Here is an 18,531-nt window from a genome sequence, read left to right as displayed (position 1 = left end):
GAAGATAACAGCCAGAAACAACAAAACTTGACCTTAAGTTAACGGAGGCTTTGAGTAAGTATCAACAACACAATTTCGCAATATGACCCATTTTGAGATATTTTCAGATAATAATAATAATAATCCGACTTTAATTATTTATGTCCAAAAATTCAGAATGTACTAAGAAAAACCGTTTTCATGGTAACTGCAAACTGAATCCAAAATAAAATTACGTTGCCTTAGCTCAGTAACTAAGGAGTTGCGACCCCATGTCTATGCACTAGAAATGGTTCAAATTTCTGCCCCATCAACTCCTGCAGTATTATAGCATTGAAGATTCCTCCTGAAATACCACGTAGTGCAAGGTTTTGTAAAAGATGCATTTATATATAAATATATCACATTTGCCGTATACTCGCGTTCAGATTTTTTCTTCGATCATATGAATTTTACTAAATATATTACCTAATTTATCTTTCCTTTAGACAAAGTATTGCGTAATGTATTTGTAGGGAGAAAAGTAACGATCCTTGATAAATCACGCGATGAAATCTTATTCAAAGAATCGTGTCGCTGGATTAGTTGCCTTGGTGATCACATACATCCGGGTAACACGAGGTAGGACCCAGGGTATCAATCGCATAAATGTCATAGGGATCATAAGCGTCAGTCTTCGACTTTGGTCGTGGGTATAATTTCTATGGTCGTTTACTTGACGATTTATTTGACGTCTATATCGTTACAACAATAGAATTCACCCTATGACATTCACATATATGACAAGCACGCATAATCCCTCGCGATAACAATATTTTAAGAAAAATAATGTGAATAATTTGAATGCTCGTTGAAAATATACTATAATATGCCTTTTATTTACTTATACAGGGTGTCCCATTTTAAGTTCCCACCCCGAATATCTCGAAATCTAAGCAAAATGAGAAAAAATGTTTCAGACAAAAGTTAGAGGGTTTAGAGGGGGACATACGATGGTGACTTTGAAAATGACCTTGAAGTCGATTTTCAAGGTCAAAGAGGGGGTAACTTCCATTTCTTAAATAGAAACCCATATTTTTTATTGCAGGATCGTAATTTACGGAAAAAAATACAAACTTCTTGTTGGAAACTTTTTATTGAAAAATGTATTTTTCCAGAGTTTTCTCACAAATTTCGCTCATCTTCGCGCAAATCTGGCCCCCACCGAACTGGTTCATTGGGTTCAATTTCATGAGCGGGGGGCTACAGGAGGAACCCTCGCGGATCGCGCCGCTCCCGGAACAGAGAAAAACACGGTAGTTTCACAGCAACCTAGTATCGGGTATTAGTTTTTGTGGTAAAATAATAGTCTAGATTTTCTCGTGGTCGCAATTTTCTTTGGTAAAATATTTGTTCAGGTGTTACCTTCGTCGTTTCTAACTACTATCGTCACAAAAAAGGTAGAAGCTGAACTTTAAGCATGAGTATAAAATCGTATCAAAGCTCGATAGGGTCTCGTCATATTTCTGTTTACTAATTGTTTATTCAACTACAACAATGAATCATGGAACATTGTTTAAACGTAAACATTTAGCTTCTACGGTCGAAAGAGTGAATAGGAACACGCGAAAAACAATGAAAACAGTGAAACGGTCGTCTCCTTCATCTCCTCACGGGAAAAATATTTGATTGGTGATTTTCGTTGTAATTTTTATAGACAGAGCAACATCTTCGCATTACGAACAGCTTTTTAAAATTAAATGTTACCCATTCCTTTATTTTAAAAATGGCAGAAAGGTAAATTTCAATTTCCGAGGTGTGGAGATGAAAATGAATATCGCAGTTACATATGAAATATGTAAAAAAAGTTCTAAACTTTTCATGTAAGGAAATGTTTATACGGCTGCTGAAAAATATTAACACTTTTTCCTGAAAAGAAATGCATAAAATAACTTGTAACTTATTTGAAGTAGGCAAAATACAGTTCTGAGATTGGTCTCTTAAATTGTCCTGATGGGGTTTGTACGGTCACCATTCTCACTAAACAGTGTGGGCCTCGGTGAATTTCTTTAATTATTACAACCTTACAAATCATTGGTGGCACATTGTCTTCTTTCAATACACAAACATTGTTCTTCTTACTTAAAATTAACCAAAAAGGCGAAAGTCGTCTTTTTAGTATGCATAGCCGAGAGGCGATTTCCGTCTTTCAGGTTTATTTTAAAAAAGAGGAATTATAAACATTTCCTTGCATGAAAAGTTTAGAACTTTTTTTTTTACATATTTCGTATGTAACTGCGATATTCATTTTCATCTCCACACCTCGGAAATTGAAATTTACCTTTCTACCATTTTTAAAATAAAGGAATGGGTAACATTTAATTTTAAAAAGCATTCGTAATGCGAAGATGTTGCTCTGTCTATAAAAATTACAACGAAAATCACCAATCAAATATTTTTCCCGTGAGGAGATGAAGGAGACGACCGTTTCGCTGTTTTCATTGTTTTTCGCGTGTTCCTATTCACTCTTTCGACCGTAGAAGCTAAATGTTTACGTTTAAACAATGTTCCATGATTCATTGTTGTAGTTGAATAAACAATTAGTAAACAGAAATATGACGAGACCCTATCGAGCTTTGATACGATTTTATACTCATGCTTAAAGTTCAGCTTCTACCTTTTTTGTGACGATAGTAGTTAGAAACGACGAAGGTAACACCTGAACAAATATTTTACCAAAGAAAATTGCGACCACGAGAAAATCTAGACTATTATTTTACCACAAAAACTAATACCCGATACTAGGTTGCTGTGAAACTACCGTGTTTTTCTCTGTTCCGGGAGCGGCGCGATCCGCGAGGGTTCCTCCTGTAGCCCCCCGCTCATGAAATTGAACCCAATGAACCAGTTCGGTGGGGGCCAGATTTGCGCGAAGATGAGCGAAATTTGTGAGAAAACTCTGGAAAAATACATTTTTCAATAAAAAGTTTCCAACAAGAAGTTTGTATTTTTTTCCGTAAATTACGATCCTGCAATAAAAAATATGGGTTTCTATTTAAGAAATGGAAGTTACCCCCTCTTTGACCTTGAAAATCGACTTCAAGGTCATTTTCAAAGTCACCATCGTATGTCCCCCTCTAAACCCTCTAACTTTTGTCTGAAACATTTTTTCTCATTTTGCTTAGATTTCGAGATATTCGGGGTGGGAACTTAAAATGGGACACCCTGTATATTCAGCTTTACTTTTGTTTTCGGCTACAATGGTAGCAATTGTGATGGAAGAACAAAAATGTCTTCATAATTTTCTATAATTGAATTAATTGTAAGCAGATCTAGGATTCAACAAATAACTGTCATCCTCAAGGTTATCAACGTTTATCCGTTGAAATCTATGTCGGTAGAAGTTTCAATAAAGTGCTGAAAATGAAAAAGGTCTGCGTGTTCTTCTGTGATCATGATTCCACCATGTTAAACCTTAATATATTTTTTATACAATGGTGACGTGTAGTGTTGCCGCGAGATCTTCTTGTCTCGTCTCGTGTCGATGACGTAGGAATTAGACAAATGTAGTCGTTATTTACCTTCTCTGACCATTTTGATGTGTGCTGAAAAATGGCTAAGAATGATCGTAATCGTAGCTATTTTGAAAGGATAATTTTTTTGCTTATTTAAGAATATATCAAGTAAGTTATTGTCCAACGTTTAAATTATACATTATATATTTAACTTCGTTTGTACCTGCCTCATATGACTTCTTTCCAGGTTTAGGTGTCATAAAGCAATTTTATTGTGTATTTATTAATGCTCGTAGTGGATGCTTCAGACATGTTATTAATTTGTCTCGAATTGCATTGTGGTGGAAACTTGAGTGTAAAATGAAAGATCAGCTTGATTCACATTTCAAACGTTGAAAGCTGACGAGGAAAATTTTCAATTAATATCAACTGTGAGGGCAATGTTTACTTTTGCCTGTGTCCCCCGTTTATGTCTTTTCAAATTGGTTTTTGTGCCTATCAGAGTGAAAGGAATCCAATCAGTTACTCAATATGTTTTTTCCATTCATTGTCACTGAAATTTTGACCTTATACTCCATAAAGTATCATCGAGAACTCTTTAAGATTATTTGATAGATCAGAGAAATAGTAATTACCGTCAGGTTGTGAATATTCCTTGGCGGAATAACATGGAACGTCTTTATTAAAGTTTTCGCAGAAATTCATGTATTGTTGGATAATGGTTGACGTGGATCACTTGAAAATAAACAAGTTTCTATTTTTAGTCAATTTCTTCCCTTAGCCCCATTCAATGTAGCTATCTGGCGTTGAAGTTCGCAATTTTCATTATATCTGGTCCAGCCTAATTATAATCAATTGTTGTTCCATCGCCGTAGCATTTGTAAATAATGGAGTCTTAATGGATAAAAGTGATGCTATCTTGCTGGATGTCATCTTTTTAATTGGCCTCAATGTCTGGACAAGTCTGCGTGAGTGGATTAAAAAACCCATCTTGGGCGATCTATCATTCAGAACTTTGGATCCATGTACTGAAAAGTTTGAGGAACACTTCAAAAGTTTGACTGAACCTCCTGGTAAACAAAATAATGGACTCACGATAGATGTTTAGATTATACAGGGTAACGAGATTAATTCGCGGTCGACGCGAGGCATAGTATTTGCAAGGCCTTTTCCATCATCAATTTTTCCTCTGACGTGCATTTTCTCGTTGATGGATCTAAGTTGCATTCTCTGCCGGCCTGAGGGTCATTACAGCTGTGTCCGTAACTAAGCTGGGAGAATTCTAATGTCCCTCCTAAGGTATCTTACCCAAGTTTTGTGGATTTGTTAACATGACCAGTGCTGTGTGTTCTACTCTATATTCTCTTCATGATTAATTACTTCCTAGGTAGACTTTAATTTATCAAAGTTTCAATTCATACTAAGTTGCAGTGGGTTTAAGGATATTCAAGTCGGAAAGGGAGGAAATATAATTTTCATGAAACTTCCAAAAGACTTCGGCTGAAAGTAATTTTTTCTGGAAATTTAATTTAAAATCATAACTTTCCAGAGACGCTGATAAGGGTGCAGGTCTTACCGTTGATAAAATGTTGCATACAACTAGAATGATAATTTTGTTGAGGCGAAAAAATTGTGTAATTATACTTTATACCATAACAATCGTAATAAAAACAAACCTTAGTCTCACTGTCGTGTTAAGTTTTGAGTAATTACCTGTAATTGAAGTCAAATCACTTAATATGAATTCGGTAATGCTGCCGGAGTGCAATTTTTGAATAAGAATTATATTAAAATTACAAATGCATTTGTCTAAGGCGTGACTTCTTGGAATTTGGTAGTTATCGTCATTGAAAAGCATAGACGTGCTATTTCCTCATTATTTTATAATAATTAATATGACCATGAATAAATAAATGTGCTTTTTACCTTAGTGTTTGGTATCTGATGATAACATTCAATGTCGGCACCATGTATCTTCAGTTTCTTGCGAGTTAATTTTGCCAAGCTTGCTTTCGGATGAATATATATGACTCATGGATTAATGATATTACCCCGTGAATAACTTCATTTAGTCGACACAGTGTCCATAATAATAAATTCTGAGTAATTACCGAATCTGAGATGCTGTCATAGTTTCCGGGTTTCCATCGCTTTAATATCCTCGTTTTCATGTAGGTTCGAAGATTTTCGCGGCGTTGATCAGATGATCTCTGCATTCAGAATGCAGAGATCTTCTCGTTTTCATATTCATGTCTCATGACAACTGTTTTACCGGCAATCTCACCAGCTTCTTCAGGTTTGGAGAGGAGTTTGATGTAAAATGGACTAGTATGAGCCTATATTGTTCTATTCCAGCGTATATTCGCTGTATACAAGCCCATTTTTCATCAAGCTCCACTTTCTACTTGAAGATGCCAGTGGGAATGCCGGCGAAATATAAGTGGTCGGTGAGGCATTCTGGGGATCGAGTTGGTGTTGTGGGTAGAGAGTTGGCTTTTCACCCCGTGGGCTCGGGTACAAATCCCGGCGGTGGCAGAGAATTTTTGGAGACTGTCCGATCCCTGCTTGGATACTGAGTGGAGGACACTTCAAGTGCAAAACTCTGACCGCCTGATGGGACATTAAGCCGTGGTCCCCTTGGCGCCTTTCGTTAAGAGCAGGCTAATGCCTACGCCGGGTTTCTCTGCACCCTTCCTTCCACACCCTTCCCTCATAACGCAAATGACCTCAGCTCTCTGTCGCTTCCTCCAAATACTATTCTATACCATGAACGCGGTGAAAACGTGGAAGGCATGAGGCAAGAGATAATACGAGAGAGATATTACGAGATAAGAATTAATATTAATAATAATTATTAAGAGATATTTACATGGGACAGAGCAAGCGTTCTATCTCCCAAAGGCTTAAAGAGCATGAAAGAGCGTTAAAACTACATCAGTGGGATGCATCAGCGGTCGCTGAACATTTCGCCTCCAGCCCTGGGCATAAAATGTTTAACGCTACACGGGTATTGGCGAAGACGGAAGAATATCATCCGCGTCTTATACGTGAATCCATCGAGATAGCGAAAAGGCCAAACAAATTCAATAGGGAGGATGGATATAACCTCAGCCGCATAAGGAGAGGGTTCCTGGCCCAATATAATGACCAACGGCTATCGCCTTCCGTGAAAATTCAAAATCGGGCCAACAATGGGTTAACGAAACATATATAAGCTCGGGACGAGAAGTGCAGCAATTCCCGAAAACAACCACCAACATTAATAAAAGGAGCTGTGAAAATTTTCAAACGGAAAGGCAAGAGATATACTACTTATCTCGGAATACTCGGCAATAGCTTTACCAAGTCTTTCCTTTTCAATCACAAGAAAGAAATAATGATTTTTTGCACGCTTGAACTGTGTCCTGATTTTGAATTGTAATATTATTGCATTTTATCAATTTAAGCGAAACTTTTCTTAACCCTTCTACTGCCAGCCCATTTCAGGTGGGATTTGCGAAGACTGTCAAGGCTATTTTCCGGAATTTGCTGCATTTCAGATTTTAAATTATTTCGGCTACTTAATTTTATTTAATACATGTAGGTTTTTTCCCAATTCTAAATATATATATTTAATCGTGTATAAACGAGACGGCAGCCGTTGAAAAAGGCCACAGTCGCGAAATTAAAAAAGTGAAATAAGTCAGGACGATAAATCTGCCCGTGGCAGTTTTCGCACAAGCAGCGAAGGCTGATATATCGGCCCGGTGGCAGTATTCGAAAATTTTTAATTTTAAGTTATTCAGTTTGAGGCACGACGTCATAACAAATATTGCTCGGAGATTCGACGCTTGGAAACGAACTTAGGAGAATATTAGTGCTGAAAATTCCATTTACCTTTCGAACTTTTTCAAAATTACTCGTCAGCTCCATCCTCTGTTGTTATGTGTCGGACTATAAGGAATCGTGCGCCTGACGGAGAATAATGGCTGCAATCTCTTTCTCGGTGTTGTTACCGCACTTGTACTGCCTATCCATATTGAATTAATTTGAATTCAGAATATGTCATTCCTTTTTATTTTATGTACCAAACTAGAAATGCCTCCATGCACCTTCATGTGTTACACCATGTCATAACATGTATTACTCCAGTTTTCTTACTCCGAAAAAAAAATACCGAAATGGATTTTTCGCAACACTCACTAATTCGCAATTTGTATGCCAGCATGTTTGTGAATTTTTCTAAATTTCCTTTTCATGAGCAAGTTTTCGGGGGTTTAATGCTTTTTATAATTATTATTCTGCATTTATATCCTAAATAATTCCATTTTAACTTTTTCCGAAGGATCATTAAATTTTCATCGATTGTGATGTATTATTTAAATCGTTAAAAAAATCATAAGGATGATACAAGGACCTCTTTAGCAATTAATTTCTTAATGAAACATGCCCGTAGTTATTGTCAAGGTAAATTTAAAAATTCATAAAGAAGTGTTTTCCTTCCATCATCATAAGTAATATACCCAAAAGGTAAAACCGCTTTCAGCTGTTTTTATTATTTATACAAAACGTTAAAATGGACTAATTTTTACTCCTATTATTTTATGTTGAAGTACTTGACTAATTGAATCCACTCCAATCAAATTTGATGTCATTGGATGAACACTTGGTATGACAATACGAATTTTGGATTTTGAAATCTTGAGGGAATTATTGTATGAAAACAAATAAAATGGAAGGGATGATTTTATCGGAGAATGAAAAAATATTTGTTTGCAGTTATAATAGTGTATATTTAATACTTCATTGGTATTAGAGGACGATGCATTGAAGCTTCCAGATCTCTCGAGGTAGCAATTGTTTGTTTATTTATGATTTTGTTAGTGATCATTAGATCTATACTTACCGTTGTCCCTACCTCTTGACTTCTCAGTATACCTTTGAATGCGTGTAAAATACCTGTGGCAGTAATGCTCAATATTGAGGCTTATCAATTTTTTTTAAAGTAGCAGCAATGTGAAGAATACTGTTTACATGCAAAAAGAGATATTGTTTTCAAACATTTTAATTTCGTACAAAAATATTTTTTGATACATTTGTTGTGTAACATTTAACATGGAGGATGAGATAACTTAAGGAAATGAGGAGAGGTTGCCTTCAAGCATAGTGGATTGACCTTTGGAGCTGGTCGGTTACTTTTCGGCTTTGAAACGGTTATTTGTACAGTCCGTAACCTCCACCGCGGTTCCCACCATACCCTCCGTAGCCGCCGTAACCACCGCTACCGTACCCGCCGTAACCACCGCTGCCGTACCCGCCGTAACCACCGCTACCGTAGCCACCGTATCCACCGCTACCGTATCCGCCATATCCACCGTATCCGGTGTTGCCATATCCTCCGTAGCCGGTGTTGCCATATCCTCCGTACCCGCCGTAGCTACCGTAACCGTTTCCGTTTCCTCCATAACCTCCGTAGTTGTTTCCATAGTATCCGCCGTATCCTGGGCGACCTCCTCCGTAGGAGCCACCATAGTAACCTCCGCTGCCTCCCGGACGGTAGCCTCCGTAGCCTCCGCCTCCGTAGCCCCCGCCTCCGTAGCCGCCGCCTCCGTAGCCGCCGCCTCCGTAGTAACCTCCGCCTGGCCTGTAGCCGCCGCCGCCGTACCCGGGTTTGAAGCCGCCATAGAGACCATCGTTGTAGCCACCAAGTCCTAAATTGAAAACTAAGAGGTGATCTCCACATGAATGCTGTAAACTACAAGTGCAACCGGAACACTTTATCCAGAGCATTTCTCGTTCTTGATGGCAGGATGGAAAATTAGTCGAAAAGGAAAGTGTTCGCTTGGACAAATATTATTAACATTGAAGGCCATAGATGTGTACTTTTTCATGTCATAAAAGGATAGTGTGAATTCGAAGGAGATTATTGAGTTGCCGTCACAAAATAGAAGTGGATAAGTAAATGGTGTAATGAGTGTCGCATTCCGGGTTCTCCTGCTGCTTACTTAAAAGAGGCAACAGCTTCGAAGGTCATCCTGATTTCAGCTCCAGGTTTAAGGAGAGAAGCCTGCTTAGTTCGATGCCTAGTCGATCTTACGCTGAACGCTGAGTGGCTGGTATCTATTCGTTCCACGCGTTACTGTTGTGTAGCCACTGTCGCTGTTAAACGGCTTAATCTTAATTACCTCTAACTCATGATAAGTAACCAGGCTTTATCGCCATCGATCTGAAATCAAAAGCAGGATAGCTTACGGAACACTTTCCTCCTTGAGTCAACGCTGCTGGAGAACCTGGGATCCTTTATTCATCTTGGACCTACCGCGGATACATACGAGTTAAGTAAATAATATGTTGAATTGACGCAGTGTTTGAAGGCTCATTACACCTGTCGCTAAGGCTATACATGTCGCTAAGTTACTGGATTCGAGACACGGCAACGTAATCTTCGTTTAATTTAAAATAGAAAAAAAGCACAATATTAAAAAAAGCACCATCCCACCGAAAAAAGCACTATATTGGTATTTTAAATCGATTTTTTCAATAGAATTTGACAACTATAGGTACACAAAGATCCATGCTCAGAATTGAGGCAATGATGGGAATCGAACCCGCAACCTCTTGTTTGGCATGCGAGGACTTCATATCGCTGATAACGAGGCCGGATGTATTCAATAACTTAGTATATTGATGGAGTTCACAAAAGTTCTTGAAACAGGCTTTTATCCGTACCTCAATTCTGTCTGTCACTCCGTCAATTAGATATATTTTTTGGTAGACACCCAATTCGTAACTGCATTCATTACTCCCTGCATTTAAATGAAATTTCGGATGCATTCAGTTTTCGATTTGACTTGGAGATGCATCTAAAACCGACGATGGTTACATCTCAATTTATGTGCTATTATGCCCTTTTTACGTACGCCACTTAATTTCTTAACCTGATGCAAGTACACTAAAAAAATGTGATGCTTATGAATTCATAGTCCAAATGAAGCAATGTTAGGTACTAAGAAGAAAATTTGAAAGCTAGATTGGTAAAATATTACATTACTCATTGTAAAAGAAAAGAACATTTTTATGCATATGAAAAGCGCCACATCTTAAATTTTAGACTCCACATTGATTAAAATTTATAATTGAAATCTTTCGAGTTGAATTTCTATTGCAACGAATCGTTTCGTAGCTTAAGAGTAATTGTACAACCATTTCTACCTCCCACGTATTGTTCCCCGCGATTAAATAGCCCCTAATTTTTATGACGCTCGTTCTTTAGAAATGGAAGGAAAGCCTGGGGTTCACTGCTAGTTCCAATATTTTGATTTTTTTGGGACCATCCGGTTATTTCCGATTGATCGAGCAAGAGTAGATGGGATACGAATAAATCCCATCTCCGAATGGGATTTTTAAGGCGAGGTCTGAGCGATGGGCGTACTAAAAAAACATCAGCAGAGATGAACGACCTCGAAAGCCGAAGTGACAGACTTTAAATACGATTCAATATATTCCAAAGCATCAGCAACTATAATCGTTCCATCAAAAATGGTTCGATAACCTTTGAATGACGAATATTTCACCTTCCTTGACCTTATATGCATATTCATATGGATAGATGGCGAGATATGTTGGCCATTGTTTTCGTTTTCTAATTTTCATCAATTTTATTACATTCTCATTGTGATTTATTTGCGTATTTTTAATGCTTGCATCTTATTTTTGGAGGTTATCTAGTACTTATACGATTGAAATTAATATTTTGTAAATGGAGCCCTAATACATTCAGTGGCAGCGGTATTAAATTTGACTTTTCAAGCTCTGATTTCTGTTCTGCTTCATAAGTTTATTCCCTGAAGTAAATTATTAATATGAGAAATCTGTTTTGACACTTTTGCGTAACATTTTCTCAAGAATCTTGTAACTTGAAGGGATAATCTCATACCCAGCCAAGAGACATAAGGCCCATATCCCTAAAGAGAGATAGTTTCTTTGAAAAGATAAGAGTTTCATAGAAAGATACATTCACAAGGCATGCTCTGAATCAATATTCACGTTATCTGTTCATCTTCCAGAGTGATAAAAAATGGATCACTGTAAAAAGATATTTATTTGTATTGTATTTATTTAAATCAATTAACTTTTATTGATAATTTTAAATATGTTAAAAATTTAATTGATGATGAATTTCATGTGAGTATTTACATTTTATTTACACATGCATTTTTATTAAGTCGGATTTGCAAATATTAAAAATACTTATTTTCATATTGCTATTATTAATAATCATTCTGATACAAACCAATCATCCGACACTGAATATTTTGTTTAAATATTTAACTAATAAATATTCAAAAGAGGAAAGCATTCATTTGTTTAACGAAAAACAGTGCTTTAAACAATGTATTAAAATGCATTTTCAAACATCATTTGAGAAACTGTTGAGTTGTAACTAATACCATAAATGTTTTACCAGTTCAATTGGAGTTATCGAGAAATAAAAATTGGGCTGTAAGATCATCCAGGCTTTAAATGTACATTATCCATGCAGAAGAACCAGAGAAACAGAACTGCGCTGCAGAATCCGACATATTTTCCTTTTCTCCGACGTCTAAGCGTTTGATAACGCGTTCTGAGGTCCAAGCCAAAGGCCTGTGATTTTTACGCCATCTGGATGGATTCTCTCCCTGACTAATTCGATAATTTTGTCGTGCTATTTTTAAGGCGCCGGACGATGAGATCCTTGGTTCCTTGGTCAGGAGTGAAACGCACCGCTAAGAGACCGAGCCCCTCATTTTGCAGGTAGCTTAGAGAATGCGTAAGGCGAATGGAAATTGAAGGATGGGTGCATGGAATTCGAATTGATTTGCGCGTGCTTAATCACACGTTAGGGGTTCTTTTCAGTATAAGGGTGCATAATTTTACTAGGCCTTTCAAGTGTGTTCAAAATTTGTCACTCATCTCTGACTTAATTACTGCTGCACTACTTGCATCTAAATCCTAACTCATTGATTTAGTTAAGAGTCGGATGAAGTGAAAGTTCTCGCACTTAAGGGATTGCGTAGCACTCAACTTACAAATCAATGCATCCGACATCTTCCAATTCCCTAGTAGCTGATAAGGTGAAGTATTCGCGTATTGCGCACTCATGATACGGACCGTAATGACCTTGATATCATAGTGTAGTTTCTATGCTTTTGACTCCCGAAGCACCTCAGTGTATAAATCTCGGCGCACCTGTAGAGTGGAGTTGGAAGAGCTTTTTGCGGGAAATCGTAATGCGCATCACGGAATCTTCCTTGTGTCACGAGAGACCCACTTCGAGTTCCCTTGTGAGTGAATCCTTACTGCATCGCCTGGAGGCAAAGCAGCGCTTGCTTCCTAAAATCCATACGAAAATATTTCAATCGACAATAATGCTAAAGTTACAATAGCTGCTCTTCACGGTTTTATCTTGGCGAGAACAATTACTGCTAAACTAAAACGCTAAACTGTTGGCGAAATTTGGTACTGGAATTTGTCATGCACATGTAGTATTACAGAACTAAGATTGGTATACATATTTATCCTCCATTTATCCCTTTCCTAATCTAGTTCCCTGATGTTCTTGTTTCTCTTAACTCTCCCTCGAAGGAATTATCCCTTAGTTTTTCTCTTCGTTATATTCCTCACGTAATGCTAACTAATGGTACGACGTATTCTTTAGGGTTCTTGCTATAATACCAAAAAGTTGAAGCATATCAAATCGGTTAAAATAAAAAAAACGTTTGTTTAAATTATATTCTTATGAAAGGTAGTAATTCCATTAGAAAGAACAATTTTTAATTGTGTAGCAAATGTATTTTGATTATTGCATAATTATTGCACGAATTATAACCTTAGAGCCTGAGTGTCCTTGCATTCTACATAGACACTGAAGGAGTTTTCTATAGCCAATAAATTTATTTATTTATTATCCTAGTCTGACTTGTCGTGATCCACAATTTACTTACAAGTAAATTGTATAAAAGGACTATCCATTCCTAAATTCGCTTGTAATAATGGAGAAAATATTATATCCATTTCCTCTCCTGTTCATCGGTACATTTCCTCACTTCTCGCCCTATTCGTATGCCTAATCTTCAGCACCCGCCACAAGAAACCCATCACGAAGGCTTCAAGTCTTTAATGGTATTAATGAAATGAATTTCGACATCATAGAATGAAATACTTTTCGGATCTATGAGAATTTTCAAGGCGGAATGGAATAAAACAAGAATGGATTTTCGTTACGAACGCTTTATAAATTGGAATACAACGTACTCCTTCGTTGATAGATCAGCATTTAGTGAATTCCTTTATTTATCATACTCTGAGCCTGAGAACAACCAGGTTTTGCTGAATTTTATCCAGCCCCGTCAGTCATTGATGGAATAAACTAAGCATATCATTTTATTTGATCTAATTACCACAGATTTGACTTCGCTTATTTAAAGAGGGCTAAGTATTCAGCTTAGCAAAACCACTTGTCTGTTTCTACACACTTTTTTTTTTAAACCGACCATGGTTTCGGCAACTGGTGCCATTATCAAGGTAAAGGCCATGGCACCAGTTGCCGAAACCGTGGTCGGTTTAAATGAAAGTGTGTGGAAAAAGACAAGTGGTTTTACGAAGCTGAATATCAAAGATTTCCACCGTATCCCGCTGGACACTGTATCTTTTAGGGTTAAGTACCTGATTGACATATAGCGTTTCCCTAATTGTTGCTAACAACGCGTGTTGCACCCCCATGAAGCAGATGTAGACGGCACGGCGGCCCTGACCACAGACTGAGATATTGCAGTGCGGACGTCACCGCAAGTGTCTCCCTTTTGAGTTCATCTCGGCCCACTTGCGAGAGCCCTGGTGCAACGGAAGATCTTATTTCGAATCTGAGGTCAAAGCCAATGAATTTAGAAACCCTCTAAAGGAGTTCGCAGTAAGACTGTACTTGCGGAACTCTATAAGGATACATCGGTGGCTAATTATACTTCATAATAATAATTTTACGGATGCACGTACGTTATTCAGTAGCCAATCCCACTTATTTTATTTATATATTATTGAATAAAATTAGGCATTGCAATATTTCCACTGGGAATTATTGTGAATCGAGGCATTTTGTTGTTAAAAACAAGATTATCAGTTTGTAACAGCGAAACGTGTCGTGTTAAAATAAAATTCAGTGGAAATATAGCAATATCTAATTTTGCTGATATTAAGAACTTCCACCACATCGTACCCCATATCATACAGGATATCACTAATGCAGTTGATTAATAATGACTGTTTTTAAAATCTAAAATCCTGTTTACCTGAATTGCGAACGCATGGAAAAGACTTTACCGATCCCATCCTTTACCTATCCTTAATCGATCCCAAACCTGAGAAGATTTCATAAATTCAATAACTACTTCCCAAATTCATTATATCGGTTATTTGGTGATTCCCGAATCACAATGCGATGCTAAACTCGTGTCAGAATGTGCGTCCATGACCCGGATCCAGATGACCTTGACCCCAGAGCGGGACGTTTCATCTCTTTTGTCATCTAAAGCAGCTTCTTCTCCTCCTTTAATATATATGTATATCTCGTCCGCGCACTTGTGGATTGAGAGCTTTTCGTGAGAATCCATAATGCACGTCATGGGTGGGACGCGGAATTTTCCTTCGGCGTCTCGACGGACGCCGCGGGGTTTTCCCCGTCATTCTCGTGCGGACCAAGGCAAAAGCGCTACGTGCCCCGCAATTTAATAAACGTTCGAGACCGATCTTGCCTGTCCCGTCCTCGCTGACGGAGGTCCGAATAAATCTTTTTGTCTTCGCGAGCATCTTGAAAGGAGCGGCAGAGATATAGAGAGATGTTTTCTCGGGGGCATTGTTATCGTTTCCGAGGAATCTTGAAAAAAAAAGTTTTGCTGTGCGTAGAAATAGAAAATGGTATCGTATTTGAAGGAGGCGACCGACAGTTACGATCGTTTGCACCATAAGGGAAGGGTATGGAAGGAGAAGAAATATTAACAAAATTTTCGCTTCGCTACGAGTTGCCATGGCGAAGCGAAGATCCGGACGAATGAAGAACGAGAATCGACGCCCTGGGTCGATAATTTTAGCGGTAGCGGGTAGTAAATATAAAGTGGACATTTTTGGTATGGTATAAGGAGGAGGCGGCCGATGGATGAGGCCATTTGCGCCATGAGAGAAGGGTAGGTTTAAAAATGGCGGAGAGAAACCTGGCGTCGGCATTAGCCTGCTCTTAATGAAAGGTGCCAAGGTGACCACGGCTTGACGTCCCATCCGACGGACGGAGTGTTGCGCTTGAAATGTCCTCCACACATTTTACGGAAAAATTGAGATTTTCCTTCCCCATAGAATTATCTGCTCCTTTCCTAGATGCATCAAATTATGGTTTCGATAGCGGTGGCCAGCGTCGTCCTAATGACGGCGTTGGGATATCCCTACCCCTTCCAACCCTATCCTCAACCGTGAGGTTTTGGCGGACTCCTATCGCGGCAGCACTTCTTTCCTTTTTTCCCCTTCCCTCCAATAGGGTAGTTTCCTATTATTTTTTTACTGCCCAAATCGAAAGGTAATTGCTTCTGGAGTACGTATTTCCCCCTTTCAGATTTTTTAATGACAATATATATTTCTCGCGATTAAATGAAAAGTGAACATTTCCAAGCGCGTGAAAACGCGACGGCTAAGGATGAATGCTGGGAAAAAACCGTGTGGCGTCATTCTGGTTCTAGCTGCGGACGTGTGAGGTGACCTTGGGGCGAGACTTTGAGCGCTGATATAATGCAGGCTGCTAGCAGGTAGCGCTTGGCTTAAATAAGGATTATTAATACCCTATCAAACGAAGAAAACTTTCCGACCTTAGGCAGTTTTAATAGGTGATTATTAAGACATGTTTCCCTGAGCTCTGTGCCTCATGCATGCATTGGTAATCTCAGACGATGTAAAACTCCTATCCTCTCGTGTAGAAAATAGGTCCTTGTGACGTCACGTGGAGTGGCATCGCATGGGCGCTATCTGGCCTTTTTCGAATGCGGTTAAAATTGACCATTGCCATTCGTCTAAACTGGGATTTTTTAAACTAAATAATTTGTAAGTTATGAATAAACTAATGGTGGGTACCGAATCGCAATCAATGCCTTTCGTTTTCATTGATGAAGGAAACTACCCTATCACCTCCCGAAGATGACTGGGCGTAAAGGACTGGGAGGATGTATGATCTTAGGTTTTCCCGGCGTATCAGTTGCAGAAAAGTTTCTCGGGTTTTCCACCGGTTGATGTCGTCCATGTCTCCCGACGTTTCGATCCGCGACTTGCTGATCATCCTCAGGGGATCTTCCGATTCGGAAGATCCCCTGAGGATGATCAGCAAGTCGCGGATCGAAACGTCGGGAGACATGGACGACATCAACCGGTGGAAAACCCGAGAAACTTTTCTGCGACTGGGAGGATGACTGGGCGAATACGTTCGTGGTACTTGGTTTCCAGCCATTGTGTTTGTATCCTCTAGAGGCTCTGGGAGGGCCTCCATCCACTGTCCGCCACATAGCATTCAAGCAGGGATCGAGCATTCTCTACCACCGCCGGAATTTGAACCCTTGCCCGCATGGTGGGAAGCCAACACTCTAGCCACTACATGAATCCTATTCCCGGAAAAAATATGTTCCTTTTCTATGTGAAGATTTTTCATCCTAGAAATTTTTTCCGTAGGAGGGTGTGGAGATTATACAGAGTCTTTCGCGGACGTCGCATCCGTTGAGGGACGGTGCGCTCCCTGAACTCTTTCGTGATTTTTCATCCCTGTTCCTTTTTTTACCCCCGTGGAAAATTTATGCGAAGGATTTCCCAGTCGAGTGGTGCTGCTTCCGTCCTCGGTATAAATTATTTTCTCGAGTGAAAACTTTGATATGCTCAAGGATATGCCACTGAGTGCGTGCATTTCCTTACGAAGGTCGTGGATATTAACGGAACGTGATCTGGCATCTAATTAGGCTCGAACAAGTTAATCATTTCGGGTACTCAGGGGCCGTGAACTGGGTCTAGCGTGGTGCATGTACAACAAGATCCTCAGCCTAGGGACTACGATTAATTACCCAATATAATTATATGAATTTTATTTTAAAAATTTGGTCATTCCAGTCATGTGGATTGTGTGTCATAGATATTAATTTTATAATATTTCCTCCCGTTCGTCCAAAATACTGGATGGAGAAAAATTTTCTCACAAAATTTTAACCGTGGTGAGTAGATGTCAGTATTATTCAAAATTACCAATCATATTTAGGTCGAAAACGAGATAATTTTTTAACTACAGAAACGTTGAGCCAAGTGCTCCGATTTGGCAACTGGAAATACTTGCGGCCAATCAGAGTGCTTGGCTCAACGTTCCTGTAGTTTGAAAATAGTGAGTTATCGTCTAAAACATCATTAGTAATTTTGGTTCATCCTGACATCGGCTATCTAGGGTTAAAATGCCATGGCACAAGTTTTCTCCACCTTGCATATTGGAAGGTTTCCCTCCGGAGTGATGCTACCGTCTTGGCCGTGTGGAAAAATGATTTTTTCAGCCCAAGTAGATAAATTGGCATCCATGGAATGCTTCTTCACGGATCCAGCGGCGCCGACTCCACGGGGCCTGAGGGGGCCCGAGCCCCCTCAATAATTCGTTATGGGTGTGAGGAAAAAATGTGTCAGGCTTGTCGATTTTCCCCGGAGTGTCCAGATATCGAGATTCGAGTAATCAGGGTTCTAATGTTGATCATATGACTCTTCCAAAATGCTTAGAAAACTTAAAACTCACTACTTATAAAATTCCCTGGGGCAAGATCCCCGGTTTGCCCCCCCCCCCCAATATTTTTTGTAAGTCGGCACTCCTGCACGAATCCTTAACCATTCGTATTAATATCATCGATATTAATGAAACTTTATCTGGTATCTCAGTTGGGGAGAAATTAATTATTCCGGCCAATAAGTGATTGCGATATGGGTCTGTTTTCTGGTTCTGCAACAAGCTTCTAATTTTGTGGTTTGATTCCCATAAGCATATGATAGATTT

The 18,531-nt window shown here is 38.9% G+C and overlaps 1 protein-coding gene across 2 annotated transcripts in view; it reads right to left on the bottom strand.

Moving 5' to 3' along the window:
• Positions 1 to 8,501: 8,501 nt before the first annotated feature.
• LOC124160727 (ctenidin-3-like) overlaps positions 8,502 to 18,531 on the bottom strand; it is a 28,039-nt gene continuing 18,009 nt past the window's right edge. Inside the window, exon 3 of one of the 2 annotated variants that reach the window (XM_046536715.1) lies at positions 8,502 to 9,175. In XM_046536715.1, coding sequence (XP_046392671.1) covers positions 8,667 to 9,175 — 509 coding nt within the window. In that variant the 3' untranslated portion in view covers positions 8,502 to 8,666. The remainder of the gene's footprint in view (positions 9,176 to 18,531) is intronic. The other variant, XM_046536716.1, reaches the window with a different exon arrangement.

Source organism: Ischnura elegans, chromosome 6 (assembly GCF_921293095.1).
Source record: "Ischnura elegans chromosome 6, ioIscEleg1.1, whole genome shotgun sequence".
NCBI classification, from domain to species: Eukaryota; Metazoa; Arthropoda; class Insecta; order Odonata; family Coenagrionidae; genus Ischnura; species Ischnura elegans.
The sequence above is the reverse complement of the archived record's forward strand: the minus strand, read 5'-3'. Positions and strand labels throughout refer to the sequence as shown.